Here is a 17,463-nt window from a genome sequence, read left to right on the forward strand (position 1 = left end):
TTGAAGGTGTCACTTCACAGTCAGGTCAAGGGCTCTGAGTTACTGCAGTTTCCAATCATTTTCTCTGCACCTGTAGTCTAAAGAGCCTTATGTAGGTGACAGCTGCTGTCGGCAGTCTTCTACGACTGCTGCTTCTTTAGACCACCACTGGCTCCCAGATCCTCAGCTTCCAAGGTTAGTGGCAAAGGAGTTTGAGGCTTCAAAGGGAGTCTCAGCAGATGTCTTCATTCCTCTTTCTCAGTGTCTTAGTCACTTTCCAGTCACTTGGACAAAATATTTAATACCCACAGCTTAAAGAAGGAGAGGTTTATTCTGGCTTACGGTTTTAGTGGGTTCAGCTGGCTCCAAGGCAGAAACCTAGGGTAGAGGAAAGCTGTTTACTGGCTGGTGGTCAGGATGCAGAGAGAGAAAGGAGGAGCTGAGGAGGAGAATACTCCTTTCCAAGTCACACCGTTAGAGACCTGCCCCTTCCAAACAGTCCCCGACTCTGAACATGAGATTTTGGGGGGACATTTTAGATCTAAACCATAATATTCATTTTCATTACTTTCAACTGTAGGTTTTCCAACTTTGTTAGAGTTTTGTTTGGATGGGTTTGCTGCATTTATGTAAATATCCAGAACCCTTCTTGTGCATTCAACACCCCTGAGCCAACACATGGGACAGGACCTCCCGGAGGCAACGTCCCTACAGACACAGCTCAAGGCAAAGCCACCTTTCCTAGGAGAGCTCCGGGTACAAGCTCAGAAGTGGCTGGCAGGAGCTTGTTGCTATGATATGTGGGTGAAAGTTGCTGAGCTTATTTCTCAGATACTGTCTTGTTCTCTGCAGGGCTTCTGTTTTGAAGAACAGTTTGTAAGTTTGCAGTCAAGACAGAGCCACTAGGACTACAGAGAAGTATAAAGCGGCCAGGATCTATCTCACATCTCCAAACCTTCCTCACACTGAGCCTTGCTTCCAAATAGATGCTGAATAGTAATTTAAAGACTATGTGTTCTAAGGGACATGAACATCATCCTGCCAGGAACATCTCCTGAGTCTGCTGGGCCTCCCTCCCTCTTTCCCACTGTAGAGGAAGGATGACAGTTTAAGATTCATTTTCTTTAAGAAACCTTCCTTGATCATTTACTCCCTTCTATAAGGTATGTGTCTATTCTTGAGTCTTAACACATACCTATTGTTCACCCCCAATTAGTAAGCACCTTGTAGCAAGGACAGTGTCTTAAATTTCTTCTTGTAAGTGCTCCAAATACAGACTCCCACATTGTTAGACTCAGTGGCAGACCGCACTTTCCAAAGAGGGTCCCATGGAGATCTATCATTTCATGTGCCCTGGTTACTGACCCTCTTTATACTGAGAGGCTGACTATCTGTTTCCTCCTTCTGAAAACAGGTGGAGGCTGGTGGTTGCTTCCACCATTGAAATAAGGTAGAAATGATGCTATGTGACTTCTCAGGCTGGGTCACTGAAGGAAAGCAACCTCTCTCTTTCCGAGATATTCAGTCTGAGAAAGCCAACCGCCATGCTGCGAGGAAGCCCAAGCTAGCCCATGTGGAGAGGAACAGAGGCCCCCTGCAAAGAACCAGTGTCTCCCACCAGACATTCAAGTAATCTAGGCTTCAGATAAGAAAGTTCTCAGCCCTCACGCCTTCCAGCAGAGGCTCCAGACTCTGTAAAGCAGAAACAAGCCATCTCCACTGCCAACTTGATGCCTGTATTCACAAAACACAGGAGCACGATAAATGGTAGCTTAGTGATATTAGGCATCCAGGGGAGCCAGAGCAGGTTCTGTAAATAGCCCTCTAAGTTAGCAGGTCTTAAGCTCCAAACTCTGAATAAAACTTTCACCCACTATCCCCACTTTCTTAATATAGGGCCAATGCTTGGCATGCATGGGTTCTGAGACAATTTTCCTTTTATCACAATCGGAAGATGGCCAGTGCTTTGAAAGTCATACCATCTTCACCACAGGCCTCGCTGGCAGCTAGCACAGACTTAGAGCCCTCTGCCTTTAATATCTATTCGTACAATAACCTTCATGATAGGTATTTCTAGGTAAAAAGTGAAAGAGGGTAAGAGGAGGAAGGGAATTTGCTCAAGACAAATTGGAGAACAGATTGCAGAGCCTAAGGCTAGAGAGACAGGTCACTTGTCCCAAACCACTCAGCTGGTGGACACAGAGCTGGGGCTGCAAAACCCAGGTGACGCTGACCCCTTTGTCAGCCACTGGCTATTGTCCAAGTGGTTTCTCAACAAAGTACCAAGAAGAAATGCCTTGGACCACAGAGACTAAAGCCCACACCAGGAACAAATCTGAGGTTCAGGGCTGAAATTTCTCCCTATGTTCCAAGTCTTAAGCCTGAGGTCTTACGGGCCCTACAGCTAAGTGTGGCAGTGCCCGTCCAGCCATGGCAGGTACCCCACATCTTTCCCCTCATCACAACGGGCTATGCTCAGTTCCCAGAGGACCATCTCGCAGGGTGTCCACCTTCCCGCTCCGCCTCGTGGCCACTGATGCCTGACCACACTTCTTCAGCAGCCTGGCTGCTTTGGGGAAAGAGGAACCAACCACAGGGGAAAATTGATGACAATCCAGGCAAAGCACTTCCTTCCAGAATTCACCATCACCTCGTGGGGGTTTGGCTTAGTCACTGCCCGGTGAAATGTGGGAAGACCTTTCCCTTTCCCGAGTGAAGGTCATGCTGTGCCCAGAGAACAGTCTCCCACCATAGGTGTGGTGTTGGTGCAACACGGAATGATGCTGAGCAGCCCCCATGGCCTCTGGAGGGGGAGTCAGAGTCCTCTCCACACACACGGGCAGTGGTGAACACAGGGGCAAAGTTCTCACCACCGAGGCCCCCGCCAGGTCAACCTCACCCTACCGCCTTATGATCTGAAGCGCTGGTAGTTGAATAAAAGGCTTTTGTGCTGACAAAGTATTCAAAAGAAAGCTTTATTCTCAATCTACATACAGATTCTGGGTTTGGGCACAAGTTATGCCTCTCCACTGACCTATTAGAAAGTAACCCTCACCATCACAGGAAAGCAACCCTCACCACTGTGTTTGTTCTGAACTGGAGCACCATCCTATCTTTTCTAGAGAAGAGGTGCCTTTGACTCCTGTCTATAAACAGGCTGCTGCCTTCCTCAATGTTCAGGACCCATGAAAGAATTCTCTCTCCTCTCTCATCTCTCCTCTCTCTCTCTCTCTCTCTCTCTCTCTCTCTCTCTCTCTCTCTCACACACACACACACACACACACACAATCCCATTCCAGAGTAGTCCACATTTACAACATTTAGAAAAAGAGGCTCCTTTTGGAAGAACATTCTCAACCCCTGTCCCTGACTCAACACCAATAACCCTGTACCCAGTCAGCTTTAGGTTCAGGGCTCAGTCCCACACCGTGTTTGCTAAGAGCACAGTAGTTGCAGCAGGCTGGCCGTACCAACAGGGGCCACCATGTTTCTGCAGGTCACTGTGCTCTGCTGTGTGCACACACGGTGGACACACAGGATTCACACACTTACAAGCAGTGGATGGGGCTCTGGACTCACTCCCCTAAACCATGGTGGCCTGGCATTTAAGAAAATGACAGAAAAGGAAGGTCACCCTTCTTCCCTGAAGCAGATTATAAAACTGTCATTGGAGAGATATACTCCTGACATGCAAAGAAACATTATAATCTCTGAAGACACAAGAGCACGGAGAAGAATCAGGCACAAAAGCCAAGCTAAGCCCCTCACAGTTTATTACCATTAGGTTATACCCACGTCACCCAGGCAGACCTCTCTGTGGTTGCCATTTCCTTAGGAAGGCTCCTGGGTCGTGAAAAACTTACATGTAATACACTGGTTTACATGGCCTTCTTCCACAGGCCGCAGAAATGTCCAACATGACCATTTTTCTTCCCATGCATGCTTACAAAGGGGTTCAAACCCACTCCTGCCTTCTCTCTGTTCATAGCTATACAGCTTCCCAGCAGATTTCTAGGTCACAGGGATTGCCTGTAGTTGCCCAATTCACATTTAAATGGAAACCATACATCCAACTTGTTGCAGGCATTTTTAGGAGGCAACTTTGTTTTGAAATTGGATGACTCTCTGTGTTGTTTATGGAACGCAGACTAAAAGTCCCTGAACCCCAAGTCTTTTACACTAGGGTGGCACTTCAGGGAGACTGTGAATGCAGTCTGTATAGGGGCCGGGGACATTGCTTATCATCACTCTACTGGGGCTGAGTTTTGCTTAAATTAACTCAACAGCATTTGATGTATGCAGACTAAAAAGGGTTGGTTATAGAAATAAGCACCGGCAGTGTAAGATTGCATTGATACTATAGGAAAAAAGTACTTTTTCTTCAGTTGGTAAAATTATCTTATAATTAGCCAAACTGTAAGATTGCATTGATAGTGTAGGAAAAAAGTACTTTTTCCTGAACTTGAAATCAAGAACAAGGCAGAAATCCTATGGAAAACAAAAATAGGGGCTTTTGCCACTGTCAGATGCACTAAGACAGAAAGACGAAGCCCTGGAGATGGGACGAAGGGCTTCACAAACATGCCTGGTCTCGTCTCCCATACAGGACATTTCAGTTCTCACTCTAGGCAGATTATTCTACCCAGAAGCCACATCTGTGTCCTTGCTACAGAGCTTCCCATTTTTGTGATTCAACAGAAATGTTCTACCTACCACATTTTCATGTAAAAGCTTTCTTCCTCCAAAGAGTAATTTGCTCTTACCAATTAAGTAACTAGGACAATTTCATCTGCGCCATCAAAAGTAAGCTCAGAAACCTCAGGATTAGAACAAGCAATAAACTGCAGCCCAATAAGTACATTTCTTTAAAACATACACACACACACACACACACACACACACACACACACAGTTTTACCTGTGGCTATAGCAAATGGCTATCTTCAACCCAAGCTATAATCAAGAAAAGAAAGAAACACCAATTAAACAATGTCAAAAACATGCTGAATTCACAAGAACATTAACGTAATATGGTCAATTATTTTTAAACATTTCCTAAAGTACCTTGTTACTAACGCTTCATAAATAACACACTTAATGATAGATCTTTCATTTCAACTTTACTTTTAAAAGAGTACTATATTTTGGAATGGTCTTAAAGAGGCCTAAGCTATTTCATTGTGGATTAAACAGGACATGTACTTCATCAAGAAAGACTTCCAGAATGGGACTCTTTTAGCCCTGAAAGAGCAGAGGGAGGACAGGACATCAGTATGGCTGATTTCAAGGTCTGGCATTAGGACAGCAAAGCCCTGAGTGGCGTCCCCTCACTTCCTCTACCCCAGGAACACTGAGTGGAGCCAGGTCACCAAGAAGATGGGCCGTGTGGGCCAACAACTCAGGGCCAGCAGGTCTCAGCTCTGAGGACACCAAAGAAACAGCAAATGTGACATCAAGATGTCATGCACACAAGTGCCAGGCACAGCAGCAGCTGGACAGTGATTCATGGTGAAGCTGTGATTTGCTTTTTTCCTGCAGGGGTGTCGTGGAAACCTTTCAAGCATACATGGGGTCAAACCATAAGGCCGAGCCTCAGCCTGTTCACACAGGTCAATCATGGTTTACAAAAGAGTCAGGCCAGCTGAGTCAGGCCAGCCAAGTCCGGCTGCACATGTAAATTACTGAGACTTTCAGAGCCTCAATTTTCCCAATAATGAGCAAAATCATTATTTTCTCCCAAGAGGAATGTACAGATGAAGCACTATTTCTATACCTACGTGTTTATGCCTACAGATAGGAAAAACTGTACAAATAGCTGCCATTGCTAGCACTAAATATAGGCAATACCCCATTTATGAAAATGTTGGTGCATTCCAAAATTTAATTATTCAATTTGTTTTTACAACTGTGATAATGTTTCACCAGGCAGGCATGATGGCACATGACTGTCATATCTGAGGCAGGAGGACTGTGAGTTCATCACCTAAAAAGTCATCACTAAAAAGCAACAGTGAGCGTCCAACTTACACAGCTATGTAAGTCTTATGAATTGGCTTGTGCCGAACAATGCCGTTACTCACTTAGAAACTCACAGTAGTTAAGAACCTAAGCACCTGTGTCATTTTTGTGAAGATGTCTAAGTTGCACCTTCAGATCCCCAGGATCACTCGTGATTTGCTTAGCACTGTGTCTCTCAACAGGGCCAGAGTGTGGAGAACGACATTTGTGGTGCTGCCCTGGGTGATGCAAGACGGCAAGAGGGACCCCAGGCAGTGGGAGGACGGGAAGGCAGGGGAAGAAACTTGAGTAAGAATGATGCAAAGTGAAGCCGTTGTGATAAGAAAGCCCAGTGCCTCTGCCCAGCGGGATGGAACACAGAGTCCTCTGAATATTGTGGAATAACTCAGATCCAGGATCATTCAGTCACCACTGCAGGTATCTGAAATACAGAACCAATGATTTTGAGCCACCAGGAATCCAAGGAAATAGGCCTCAGTTTGTGAAAAGAATATTTCAAAGCGCAGGAATGAAATACAAAAGAAATCAAGTTGATGTCATATCTCACCTGCATCTATTCAATTATCTATCTCAACTAAACTGGCCGTATATTTACATCATGACTTACACAGGCAGGAGAGAAAGACACCTTGGGGACTATCAAGAATGTAAAGAACAAGGAGGAAATTGCTTTGGGAAAAAAAATAAAAACAGAAACTGTAGCCAAGAAGGTCAGGATGAGCAATTTGCAGATTTCACATGCTGGGTCATTTTACATTTCCTGGGGTTAAAAAGTTCTGGCTTACAGTTTGGCTAATTATAAGATAATTTTACCAACTGAATATTTTGATAAGCTTTGGAGTACAGTTTAATTGTTGGCTTTTCCACAGTTGAAAGATAAGCCCTTGCTGGAGTACAGAGAGGAAACAGAGGGGGGAGGGGCAGAACCGAGAGAAGCAGAAAAAATTCAGTGGCAGCTGTGCTGGTTAAAGGGGGTAGAAGATAAATCTTTTATGAAGGTGAATTTCTATGAAGTATTTTTATTCCTCTTTCCCTGGCTTCTGAATCAAATGGGTTTTATTAGCATTTTTAAAAGGATAACTTGTTAGGGAAGAGAGTGTGAATCATGGCACCTCCAGCAGGCAGGAGAGCTTGTACTAAAGGCCAGACCAGCCACTGCTCCCTGTAGGCCTCTGTGTGAACAAGCTATACTAGGGGCCAAGACAAATGGGTCATGCAAAGGCCCTGGGGCTACATGGGAACCAACTATGGGGTGGGAAGTAACAGCATATTTCACATTCTGGAAACATGGCTCAGATGCCACACAGAATGCACTGGATCCAACTGGGCAGCTCTGAAAAAGGGCTGGAACAATGTAGGAAAGGGCTTGTGGGTCTTACTTTGAAGCCCCAGTTCAGAATAGGCTATTGAAGCAAAGTTAGCTAATGAGCTATGTGCAGATCTTTATGCTGGCTCCACCTCATTCCTTCTGAGAAAGCAAGGAAGGGAGGCATCTCTGAGCTTTCTGTGCCATAGCAGACACCAGACAAAGGCAACCGCATAACCTGCTCTGAGATGAACCGGAGGACTTCCTTCCTTGCCTTAGGAACTACATTGGCCAACCCTTCCTCTCTGAGGTCTCTCGCCCTGCTCAGATGCATCAGCAACACAAAAGTACTTCCAGCGAGCCGCATACACGTACACACATGTACCACACACAGGTGCACACACTCACACATGTGCACACCTCCTCCTCCTTAGGCACACTTATGCATGTGTGCACGGTACACACCCTGCAGATACACACAGTGTGCTTACAGATACACACATCCACGCTCAGGTGTGCATATTCTTGTCATACACGTATGTGTGTGCACATACATACATACATGGGCTTGCACACATGCTCATGTGTACCCATAGGCACGAACCACCACTTGTGCACCTGTGTATACATACACACACTCAGAAAGATATGCATCTGCATACTTATCCATGCGCATGGATACACTTTGGCATCCAGAGAGGCCCATAGTCCCTCAGCCAAAGGGAGGCCTCAGACAATTGACCTCTTTGTTGCTGATCTCAGCAGGGGCCCAGAGGAGAGAGGGGAGGGAGGCCTGTGGGTTGGCCCCCTGACCCCGGCCCAGCCGGGCTGAGGCCCAGGGACTTGAGGGTCAGCGGGAATTTTGTGCTGCCCTCCCTGGGGACTGTCCCCTCAGGACATACTGTAAGTATTGCCAGAACACACTTAACAAACTCCGCTTCGGAGCACTTGTTTTTTAGATTTACACAATTTGTTAGCAACAAAATTAAATCACATTTTAATGGCAAGGAAAGAGTAATTTAGCATTTTTCAAAATCTCCACCAGCTACAAAAACTTTTTTCCTGCTGCTTCAGCCTAAAAATGCTCCTTTTTTGGAACAGCTGACCGAGGCAGCTGTTTTGTATCAAGTCTGAGGGTTTTCTGTATGACCCAAGGAGCTCAGACAACAGGCAGCCCTTCCTGCATTAAAGGGTAATCTGAGAATAATTTGCCATAAAACACCCAGAAGTGCTCCAGCTGTAGCCAGATACGCCCTATAAAGCACCACGCAGACGGCACGGATCTTGTAAAATAATAATAATAATTTTTAAAAACACATTATAAATTTTTTAAAGAAAGAAATGGTTTCAGCTATCATAGGAGGAGGCTGAGAAATTCCCTTCTGTGTCCATGGATTACCACGAAGCGCCTCTTCCCAAAGGCCCACCTGCCCACAGGCCTCTGTGTAGCTGAGAATCCATTCTTTACACGTGTGCTGTGCTTTGTTTTTAAGATAGATGTTCTCTCCTCTCCTCCGCCCTCTCTCTTACAACACACACACACACACACACACAGCTGCTAGGGACAGGTGAGAGGAACACTCCAGCACTAAATGCCAACCTGGACACTAGTTTTCCTGATCTCTCAAGAAAAGCTGGAAACTAGGGGATTTATTATGGAAACACCTATGTTTTAAGCTAATTTGAATATTTTTCAAATGCTATGTGAGCCAAACAAAACACATCCGTGGGATTTGGCCAAAGGGGCCATAGGTCTGCAGCCTCTTTTGACACATTTCCATGCCTCAAGCCTTCCCCGGGGGTGTTCAAAGCTTCCACTCTGAACTGTGGCATTGGTGATAAATCTGCAAAGAGCCTCACATTGCCTGCAAGGTTTCCCTCCCTTTCCTACGCTTAGGCAGAACTTTCTCTTTACCCCTCCCCACCCAGAGCCTACATAGTATAATATTACAAAATAAACTCAAGATGAAATTGTTACTTGCTTTCTTCTGTATCTTTTAAACTATTACTTCCTCCTCTTATAGGACATATGGAAAAGGATCATGAAGGGGAGAAGTGGCATGATGTGGAAAGGATATCACCCATGACGTGGCTAGGCTATCACTCACAGAGCCACAGCACATGCAGAGTGCCATCCACACAGAGCCACAGCATGATGGAAATATTCTCACACTGGCAGAGCCAGTGCATGAAGAGAAGATCCCCCAGGTAGCCATGACATGGACAGACTCTCACATAAACAAAGCCATCACAGGAACAAAATTCCATAGACCACCATGGAATGAGGAGAATTTTACCCAAAGCCACACCATAGATAGAAAATCTGGCAAACAGAATCACAACGGGCCGAATCTCCCACAAACAGAGCCACAGTGTAGACTGATTTCCAGGCAACAGGGTATGACATGTTAGCAGCAAGGACAGGCGGGCAGAAAGAAAGCAAGGCACAGAATAGATTTCTTTAACCACTCTCAACTCTTCTAGGTGCTTTTGGCTGATAAAATGGGCCCCATGGTGACCCTGTGGTGCTTTCTAGGGCTGGTGTTTCCCCCACATACCACCCCCCAGCCTTCACTGACCTTCTGTGCTTAACTGTCAAACCCCACCACTCTCCACAACTCACTATCTCTCTACCATAGGTGTCTTCCCAAGGCTGTCTTAAGCTCCTGCTACTTCCTTTCATAAGCTAACTACGCAGAGGTAAGAGATGTTCACAGTCAGGAGACATCAGCTTTGTGGTTAGGTCCCCTGATGTTTACTGCCTCTGTTTCCTCATGGGAAAATGAGGATCAAGTTCCCTGCTTCATGAGGCTGATTCAGGTAGGTTAATTTAGGCCACAAACATGAGGACTTACAGTCTCAGCCTCCCAGGGGAACTCATGAGAAATGCAAATCCTCAGGTCCCAACTCAGACCTACTGAATCAGAAACTTGGGTGTTTTCATCAGTCTTCCAGGGATCAAGTCTGAGAAGCACTGATGAGGTGATATGTGGGAAGAACTCAGTGATACGCTTGGCCTTCACAAAGCTGTTGTGTTGTGAATTGCAGGGGACAGTGGTGATACTGATGTTACAGATTGAAGTGAAACATCTTGCATTTTCTGTCCTCCAAATGGCATTTCAAGGTCCTGCATTCAACTTTAGGGATTGCAAGCGCTGGAATTAGGCCCACTAGCATGCCTGGAGGGGACTCAGGCGGGCGAGGAGTCCTCACTGTGCCAGTGACAAGGACGGGACCAGCTTCATGGAGCCTCAGTGTACCACAGCCCCTCCTCCCTTCCGTCATTTCCTCCAAAAGGGGAAAATGACAGCAAGACAGGCAGAAGGAAGAAAAACAGCAACACATTTCCCATTATTGCGAGTTTATATTTCATGATGTTACCCTTCCTTGAACGCTTGATATCAAATTTTTTAAAAAATTAAAGAAGCTCAAGGAAAAGCCACACTTAAGATTAAGGAAATAGGCTCTTTTCAGATTTCTCAAAAACCTACTAATTCATATTTGAATTCATATTCAAAGCCTCATACAAAAGACAAGTTGCTCAGTCAGTGGAAATTAACACAGACCTAACAACGAAATCTGGGTGGTGGTTGCGTAGCCAACCTAGGAAAACAGGCAACATGTTTGTAAGTCTTTAGGCCCCAAGTGACTGAAAATAACACCAGTGCTGCTGCCAGTCCTCACACTACCCCCCAAGCACATGAGGCTCCACCTTCCTGATCACTTTGAGGATGAGACCCGCGCTAACTGCCACCTGGACCCAACGAAGACCTGAGGACAGAACCACACCCTGATGTGGGTTCTACTGCCACCAAAATGGGCTGACAGGCTGAACCCCGCTGGGACTAGGGCATAAGTTTTAGCAGATTAAAAAATTATGGAAGATATAAAGGAAAAGTCACCATACAAGGAAATAGAACAAGTGTTAAGCATGTGGGAAAATCACCTCACATGACAAAAAGAAAACTCAAACTGGACACTTAAACAGGGAGACAGTATGAGTTGGTGATCACCTATGTCAAGAGTTCCCCCAAGAGCCTACCTTACTTACAGCCCCAGTCTGTCACTTCCTAGTCATGTGACCTGGACAAATGACTCATCCCTCTTGCCTCAGTTCCCCCCTCTATCTTGCAGATTACAACTGCTCTTCCCTCAAAGGCTTGCTGAGAGGGTTGAGTGACACAATGCATGCAAAGTGTTCCACTTTGCATGTGCTCGTATCAATGAGCACTTAATATCTGTTAGTCATTGTTGATATTTACAGGAATCTAATGTAGAAAAATTAGCCTAGCAGCAATAAACACAGGCGGGTAAAAGGAGCCCAATCATACTACTGGTGGCAACGCAGCTTGGCATGGCTCTTTTGGAAAACAACTTGGCCAAATATATTAAGGAGTCATGACAGCATCAACACCTTTAGCTTGTCCCTAAGGAAATAATCTAAAAGAAGGGGAAAAACCAAATGCGCATGCTAATGTCCTATATCAAGGGGTAAAAGTTGCAATAATGGACATATCTACTAATAATGGGAAAATAATTAGGTTAATAATAACCTGTACTTTGTTGTCATTATAAATTATACTTAAGAAACTTGTATAACAAGATGAAAAGCATGCTTAGGATGTGACATGAAAGGGTCAGAAAATAATCAATGAGCATTTCCACAGAGAGTACAACCACATACAGAGCCACGCATGTGACATCCCCCCATCGTCCTCAGCTCACCCACCAACTCCTTTCTAGGGTCCATCAGTGTCTCCAGCTGAGCTTCTCCAGACCCTGTCCCTCCCTGTTAACCCCACTGTTACCTCCTTGAGAGGGTCACCTTCCCTCACAGGAGGCGCAAATCCTCCTGAAGGGGCTGCTGTCCTCCAGCTGAAAACCTAGAGCTTATCTCAGTGAAGCCCTCTGAAAACCATTCCGGGACCCTCAATAGCCACAAGGTGATCTGAGACTCTAGAGCCACCTCACTGACGTTCAGTTCCCTCTCCAACCACCCCACCCTCTCACTCCCATCCACACCACACCACCCCCAGATCCAAGATGTAGGATACTGTTTCATCCCCTGTCACATTTTCATTCCCCAGCCCACCCATCTGCGCCGCCCTTTTCCTTTCATTCAGCTTTCAAACTCCATTTATCCTATAAACCCCCTAGAGATCATAGCCCCTAGGAGCCTTCCATGCCCAGCTCTGGCTTTCGTCCATCTCTCTTCTGGCTATATCTGAACAGCATCTCCAGGCATTGCATCTGTGTGCCGACCTCTTCCTTCCATCCCGAAAACCCTTGGAGGATGATGTTCACCTTCCACCCACTGTCTAGTCCATTGCCAGACCTACAGCAGGAGCTCCATGAGCATTTGCTCAAATCAGTGGCTTTGTCTCTTTCTTTTTTTCTGTCTAATGTGGTTATGAAGTTTTCTGTGCACACAAAGTCCACACATAGCCTGTATCTGCCCCCTTAACTAAGGCTGCCAACTGAACAAACAGCCATCCTTGAGACCTTTGAGTTCTGTACAACTCCATGGCAGCTTCCTCACCACAGAGAACTGTACACCAAAGATCTGAATTTCTCTTTAAGAGGAAAAAAAGCCTAGAGAGCAAAGAACAAAATAACATCCCAAAATCTCAGGAGAAAGTCTGAATCTCTTCAAGCCTGGAGCGGACATCAATGTGGCCATTGTATTGCTGTGGTTCTCTAGTCATTAACATCAAAGCTGTAAGAGCTGTGTGTCTCCATGGATAGAAACTAACCACTGGTAAATGTGAAGCACATGGTACAGGATCTAGCTAGGCAGAGAGTTTGGTTAATACACCTATGGGGGGCATCCCATGATTTGCTGCATTCCACAGTCACACATGATGCCAAATGCTGCAGAAACATTACTTCATCTAAATCTATCCTCACCTCTGGAAGGAAGTATGGTCATTGCCATTTTATGGCTGGGAAGATGAGTATGGGAGTGTGGGCTGAGTCAGAGAGTCTTCTGTCTGGCCTATGGTCACACAGCTAGAAAGTGACTGAATATCAGGAGATACTTGGGGTTAGAGTCTGATTACAGTACTGAACAATGGGGATACAACCACTTACCAGTTGAATTATTTAAATACAGGATGACCAAAAATCATCTATTTTTATTAATTTTTAAAGACAATATAATCGGAAATATAAAAACAAAAATTGTATAAAATGTAATCAAATTGTATCAAATGTATTCAATAATTTTTCTGTGTATGGTGTATTTTAAAACATTCTATACACAAAGCAACATTACAATCTAGACAGTATATAGTGCCTATCCAAGTTCTTTTTGCATTATTATTTTTCTTTCAACAATACACACTACACTGTTGGGTTGGCCTTTCCTTTTTTCTGTGGGTGGTATAATTTAAACAAAAGGTCTACCCACTAAACTTAACAGTGAACACAGCAGTGATGAATGTCTTGGTTGGCATTTTGCTACCCCATATTTTTCAATTATTTGGTCTAATAGGCCTACACTAAATTGTAAATGACTTTTTAAATCCCCTTGTTTTGAATAAATAACAAATAAGTTCCATATTGTTTGGTCCAGAAGGTGCATCAATATTTTATAATAATATTTTTTCCTCCCTTTTTGATTACAGGATAGCTTGTTTAGATGTTGGTCACTTCTGTCAACACCACCCATAGAATTCTTATAATCATTGACCACTACTGGAATTTTTTTAGTTTTGTTTCTTCTTTCAAGTTCTATCATTTCTGTATTATGAATAGTTAACAATAAGAAGATGTCTTCTTTGTCTTTCCATTTCAACACAGACTTTTCCTCTCTGCTATACTAACATTTCTCCCTTTAGCAGTTCTTCCTTTTGGAAATCTTCTAGCACTTCCTTCCTGTTCCAAACATGTCGGTTTTGTACTGTGAAAGAATATCACTGAGTTCTGGAGAAGTATAAAAATTATATCTAATGTACTCATGATGAGAGTTTTAGAGACATAGCACAAAATTATGTTATTTTTCACAAATAAACACAAACTAGTAAAAGAAAATAATCAGAACTTATTATTAGACTTTGCTAGAAACAAACATCCAAGGTGAATACAATGTTCTGAATAAAAAAGTATGCAAAAAATAGTCGATATAAAACAAATAAACAGATGTACGAGTGTATGTCCTGCAAAGGAGAACCGACTGGTTGAAATCACACCACGCTGGCTCATTATAGTCAGTATAGAAACAAACTCACTGGCTTTGCTGGAAAGATACTCAGGGTAAACTGTGAAGTGGTTAATCATGGAGATAACAGAGAGATGCTAAAGGTGTGTGAACAAAGGAGGTGATTCTTCTGAAAAGTGAATGTTGGCCTTCGCATGGGAGAAGCTAGAGGTGAAAAAGGCAAAAAGAGAAATCTTTTTGTCCAAAGATGCTTTTCATGCTTTGCTGATACATAACCAATTTGGAAACAGACAGTGAAATAAAATCACTCAGCTTTGTAGGAATTGCCTTGGCTGTCATTGTCCTTTGGCATCAGTCTTGCCTGGCCCCCTCAGCTGAGCACAGGCTAGCTCTGCATGCTCAGCACCCCTCATCATCTGTCATCTCCTGCATCCCTTCCTGCCACTGGGTACACCCAGAAGCACGGCCCAGGCCCCCAGTCAACCACAAAGAGGCAGAAACCACTTGGCTCTTAAGGAAATGAAAATTACTTCTTTCAGAATTCCAAGAAAAACCTCTATTGTGGTAGGGGACTCAAGAGATCTATCTACCAAGACCTAGAAACACTGTACAGGCTACATAGATGTTTGAGAAAGCCTTTCTATAAAAGCAAAACTTTGAAAACAACATAAAGTTCCACCAGGAGGGGATCTTACTAATGGACTATGCTTACAATGAGGATATTATCTAATTTGGAAAGACCTCCAATAAGTAGTGTTTGGTAAAAAAAAAAAAAAAAAAAAAGAAAAGAAAAAGAAGAAAACAGGCAGAAGTCCACTTTGGCATAGCAGCATGAGCTCTCTCCAAGCCTACCCCATCACCTCCAATTAAAAACTATAAACCCTGAGAAAATTACCAAAAAATCAACTATTGAGGATCCTGAAGAACAAAAACAAGCACACAGTTTGAGGAACAGAAGACTTAGTACTTGAAGCAGCAACTGGCACCTGGTAAGTTTCCTGATGTTGTTGTTGTTGTTGTTGTTCTACTGTAAGCTGGCCACAGTTGAGGCCTAGCATAGCATGGGTAGATAAAATGCTGCAAAACAACCTATGGTCTTTCTGATTGCAGGAACCAGGAAAATAAGCCAAAATAACCATGGTCACTAGAGCATGAAGAGGAATCTCAGACAAGAAAAAGGAGAGGGGATCCCCTGATTCTGAGCATGAACTCTGGGCGAGTCCCTGCCTGACCACTAAACCATCCTGCATGGGACAAACTCAAAGCAGGGCAGGAAGCCTTAAAGAGTTGAACCAACACTTGAACCCACAGAAGACAAGGCAAAGTTCAAGGTCAGTCCTTGAGCATGGGTATTATGCCTGCTAACATAAACCATCAATTTTCTTCAGAAAAGTATAGCGTCACTCAGTTTCCAAAACATGGCAATCACAATTTCCAGAGTATACCCCCAAATTAATCATTTACAAAGAACAGAAAAAGTGTGATCTATTCCAAAGAGAAAAGACAATCAATAACTGCCTACCATAAGATGACCTAGATGTTAGAATTATCAGTGAATGACTTTAAAGTATAAGTTATCACCATATTCTATGAGATCAGAGAAAATGTCATTTAATTAATAAAAAGACAAGGAATCTCAACAGAAATGGAAGATAAAAACAAGAAACAAGAAAAAATTTAGAATGAAAAAACAGAATATACAAAAATAAAAGTTCACCGGACAAGTTATTAGCAGAATGGAGATAACAGAAAAAATGAGCTTGAAGATAGATGAATATACATTATCCAAAAAGGAGAGAATAAAGATATTAAAAAGAAATATCAAAGAGGATAAATAGTTTGTATTGGAAGATTCAATATTATTAAGATATCTTTGGTTTGGTTGGTTTTGTTTTGCTTTGTTTTGTTTTTTTGTTTTTCGAGACAAGAGTCTCACTCTAGTTCTGTAGATAGGCTTAAACTCACAAACCTCCCACCTCAACCTCCTAAGTAGCAGGTATTACAGGTGTGTTTTTAAGATATCTATTGTTGGGATCCCAGAACAAACAAGTTATTATATAAGTATAATAACTGATTCTAAAAATTATAAGGGAAGACAACAGATGTAGAATAGCCAAAGCAATACTGAAGAACAACAAAACTAAAGGATTCATACCATCTTATTTCAAGATTATTCTATCAACACAATAAATTAGAGATAGGGTAGATACTGACACAGAACAGAGAACCCAGAAATAACCCCACACAAATATAGCCAACTGAGTTTTTGCAAAGATACAAAAGCAACTCAACCAAGACATAACAGCCTTTCTATGAATGATGTATACACACACACACACTCACACACATGCATGTGCATATGCACACTAAAAAAGTAGACTTAGACCTTACATTTTAGACAAAATTAACTTAAATGGGTCACAAACCTGAATAAAAACATTACTAGAAAACACAAGAGAAAAATCTGCATGACCTTAGGTTTGTAATGAGTTTTTAGGTATGCACCAAAAACACAATCTATGCAAGAAAAAATTAAACACATTAAATTTTATTAAAGCTTTAAACACTTGCTCTGCGAAAGACACTGTTACAAGAACAAACAAGCCAGACTGGGCAGAGGGCAGACTGGTAGAAAATCTTTGCAAAATACCTACATGCAAAAAAGATCAGTCACCAAATATATACAAAGAGCACTTAAAACTCAACAATAAGAACACAAACAACTCAATTTTAAAATGAGTAAAAAAATTTGAGCAAATAGTCACCAAAGAAAATATACAGAGGGCAAATAAACATATGAGAAGCTGTTTGATATTATTTGTCATCAGTGACATGTAAATGAAAATAATGAGATAGTACTGCACACCTACTAGGATGGTGAAAAGGCAGAACATTCTGAACAACAAGAACTCTCTTAATTGCTCATAGAAATGCAACATGGTTGAACTACTTTGGAAGACAGTTTGGAGATTTCTTACAAAACTACACACAGTTTTGCCAT

At 43.1% G+C, this 17,463-nt stretch overlaps 1 protein-coding gene across 1 annotated transcript in view; it reads right to left on the reverse strand.

Moving 5' to 3' along the window:
• Positions 1-17,463, reverse strand: part of Acoxl (acyl-CoA oxidase-like) — a 289,029-nt gene that overhangs the window by 243,471 nt on the left and 28,095 nt on the right. The window contains 1 exon segment of the mRNA XM_013522692.1: positions 4,898-4,932. Within this exon segment, the coding sequence (XP_013378146.1) occupies positions 4,898-4,932 (35 nt within the window).

Source organism: Chinchilla lanigera, unplaced genomic scaffold, assembly GCF_000276665.1.
Source record: "Chinchilla lanigera isolate Chin_1 unplaced genomic scaffold, ChiLan1.0 scaffold00069, whole genome shotgun sequence".
In the NCBI taxonomy this organism is placed as follows: Eukaryota; Metazoa; Chordata; class Mammalia; order Rodentia; family Chinchillidae; genus Chinchilla; species Chinchilla lanigera.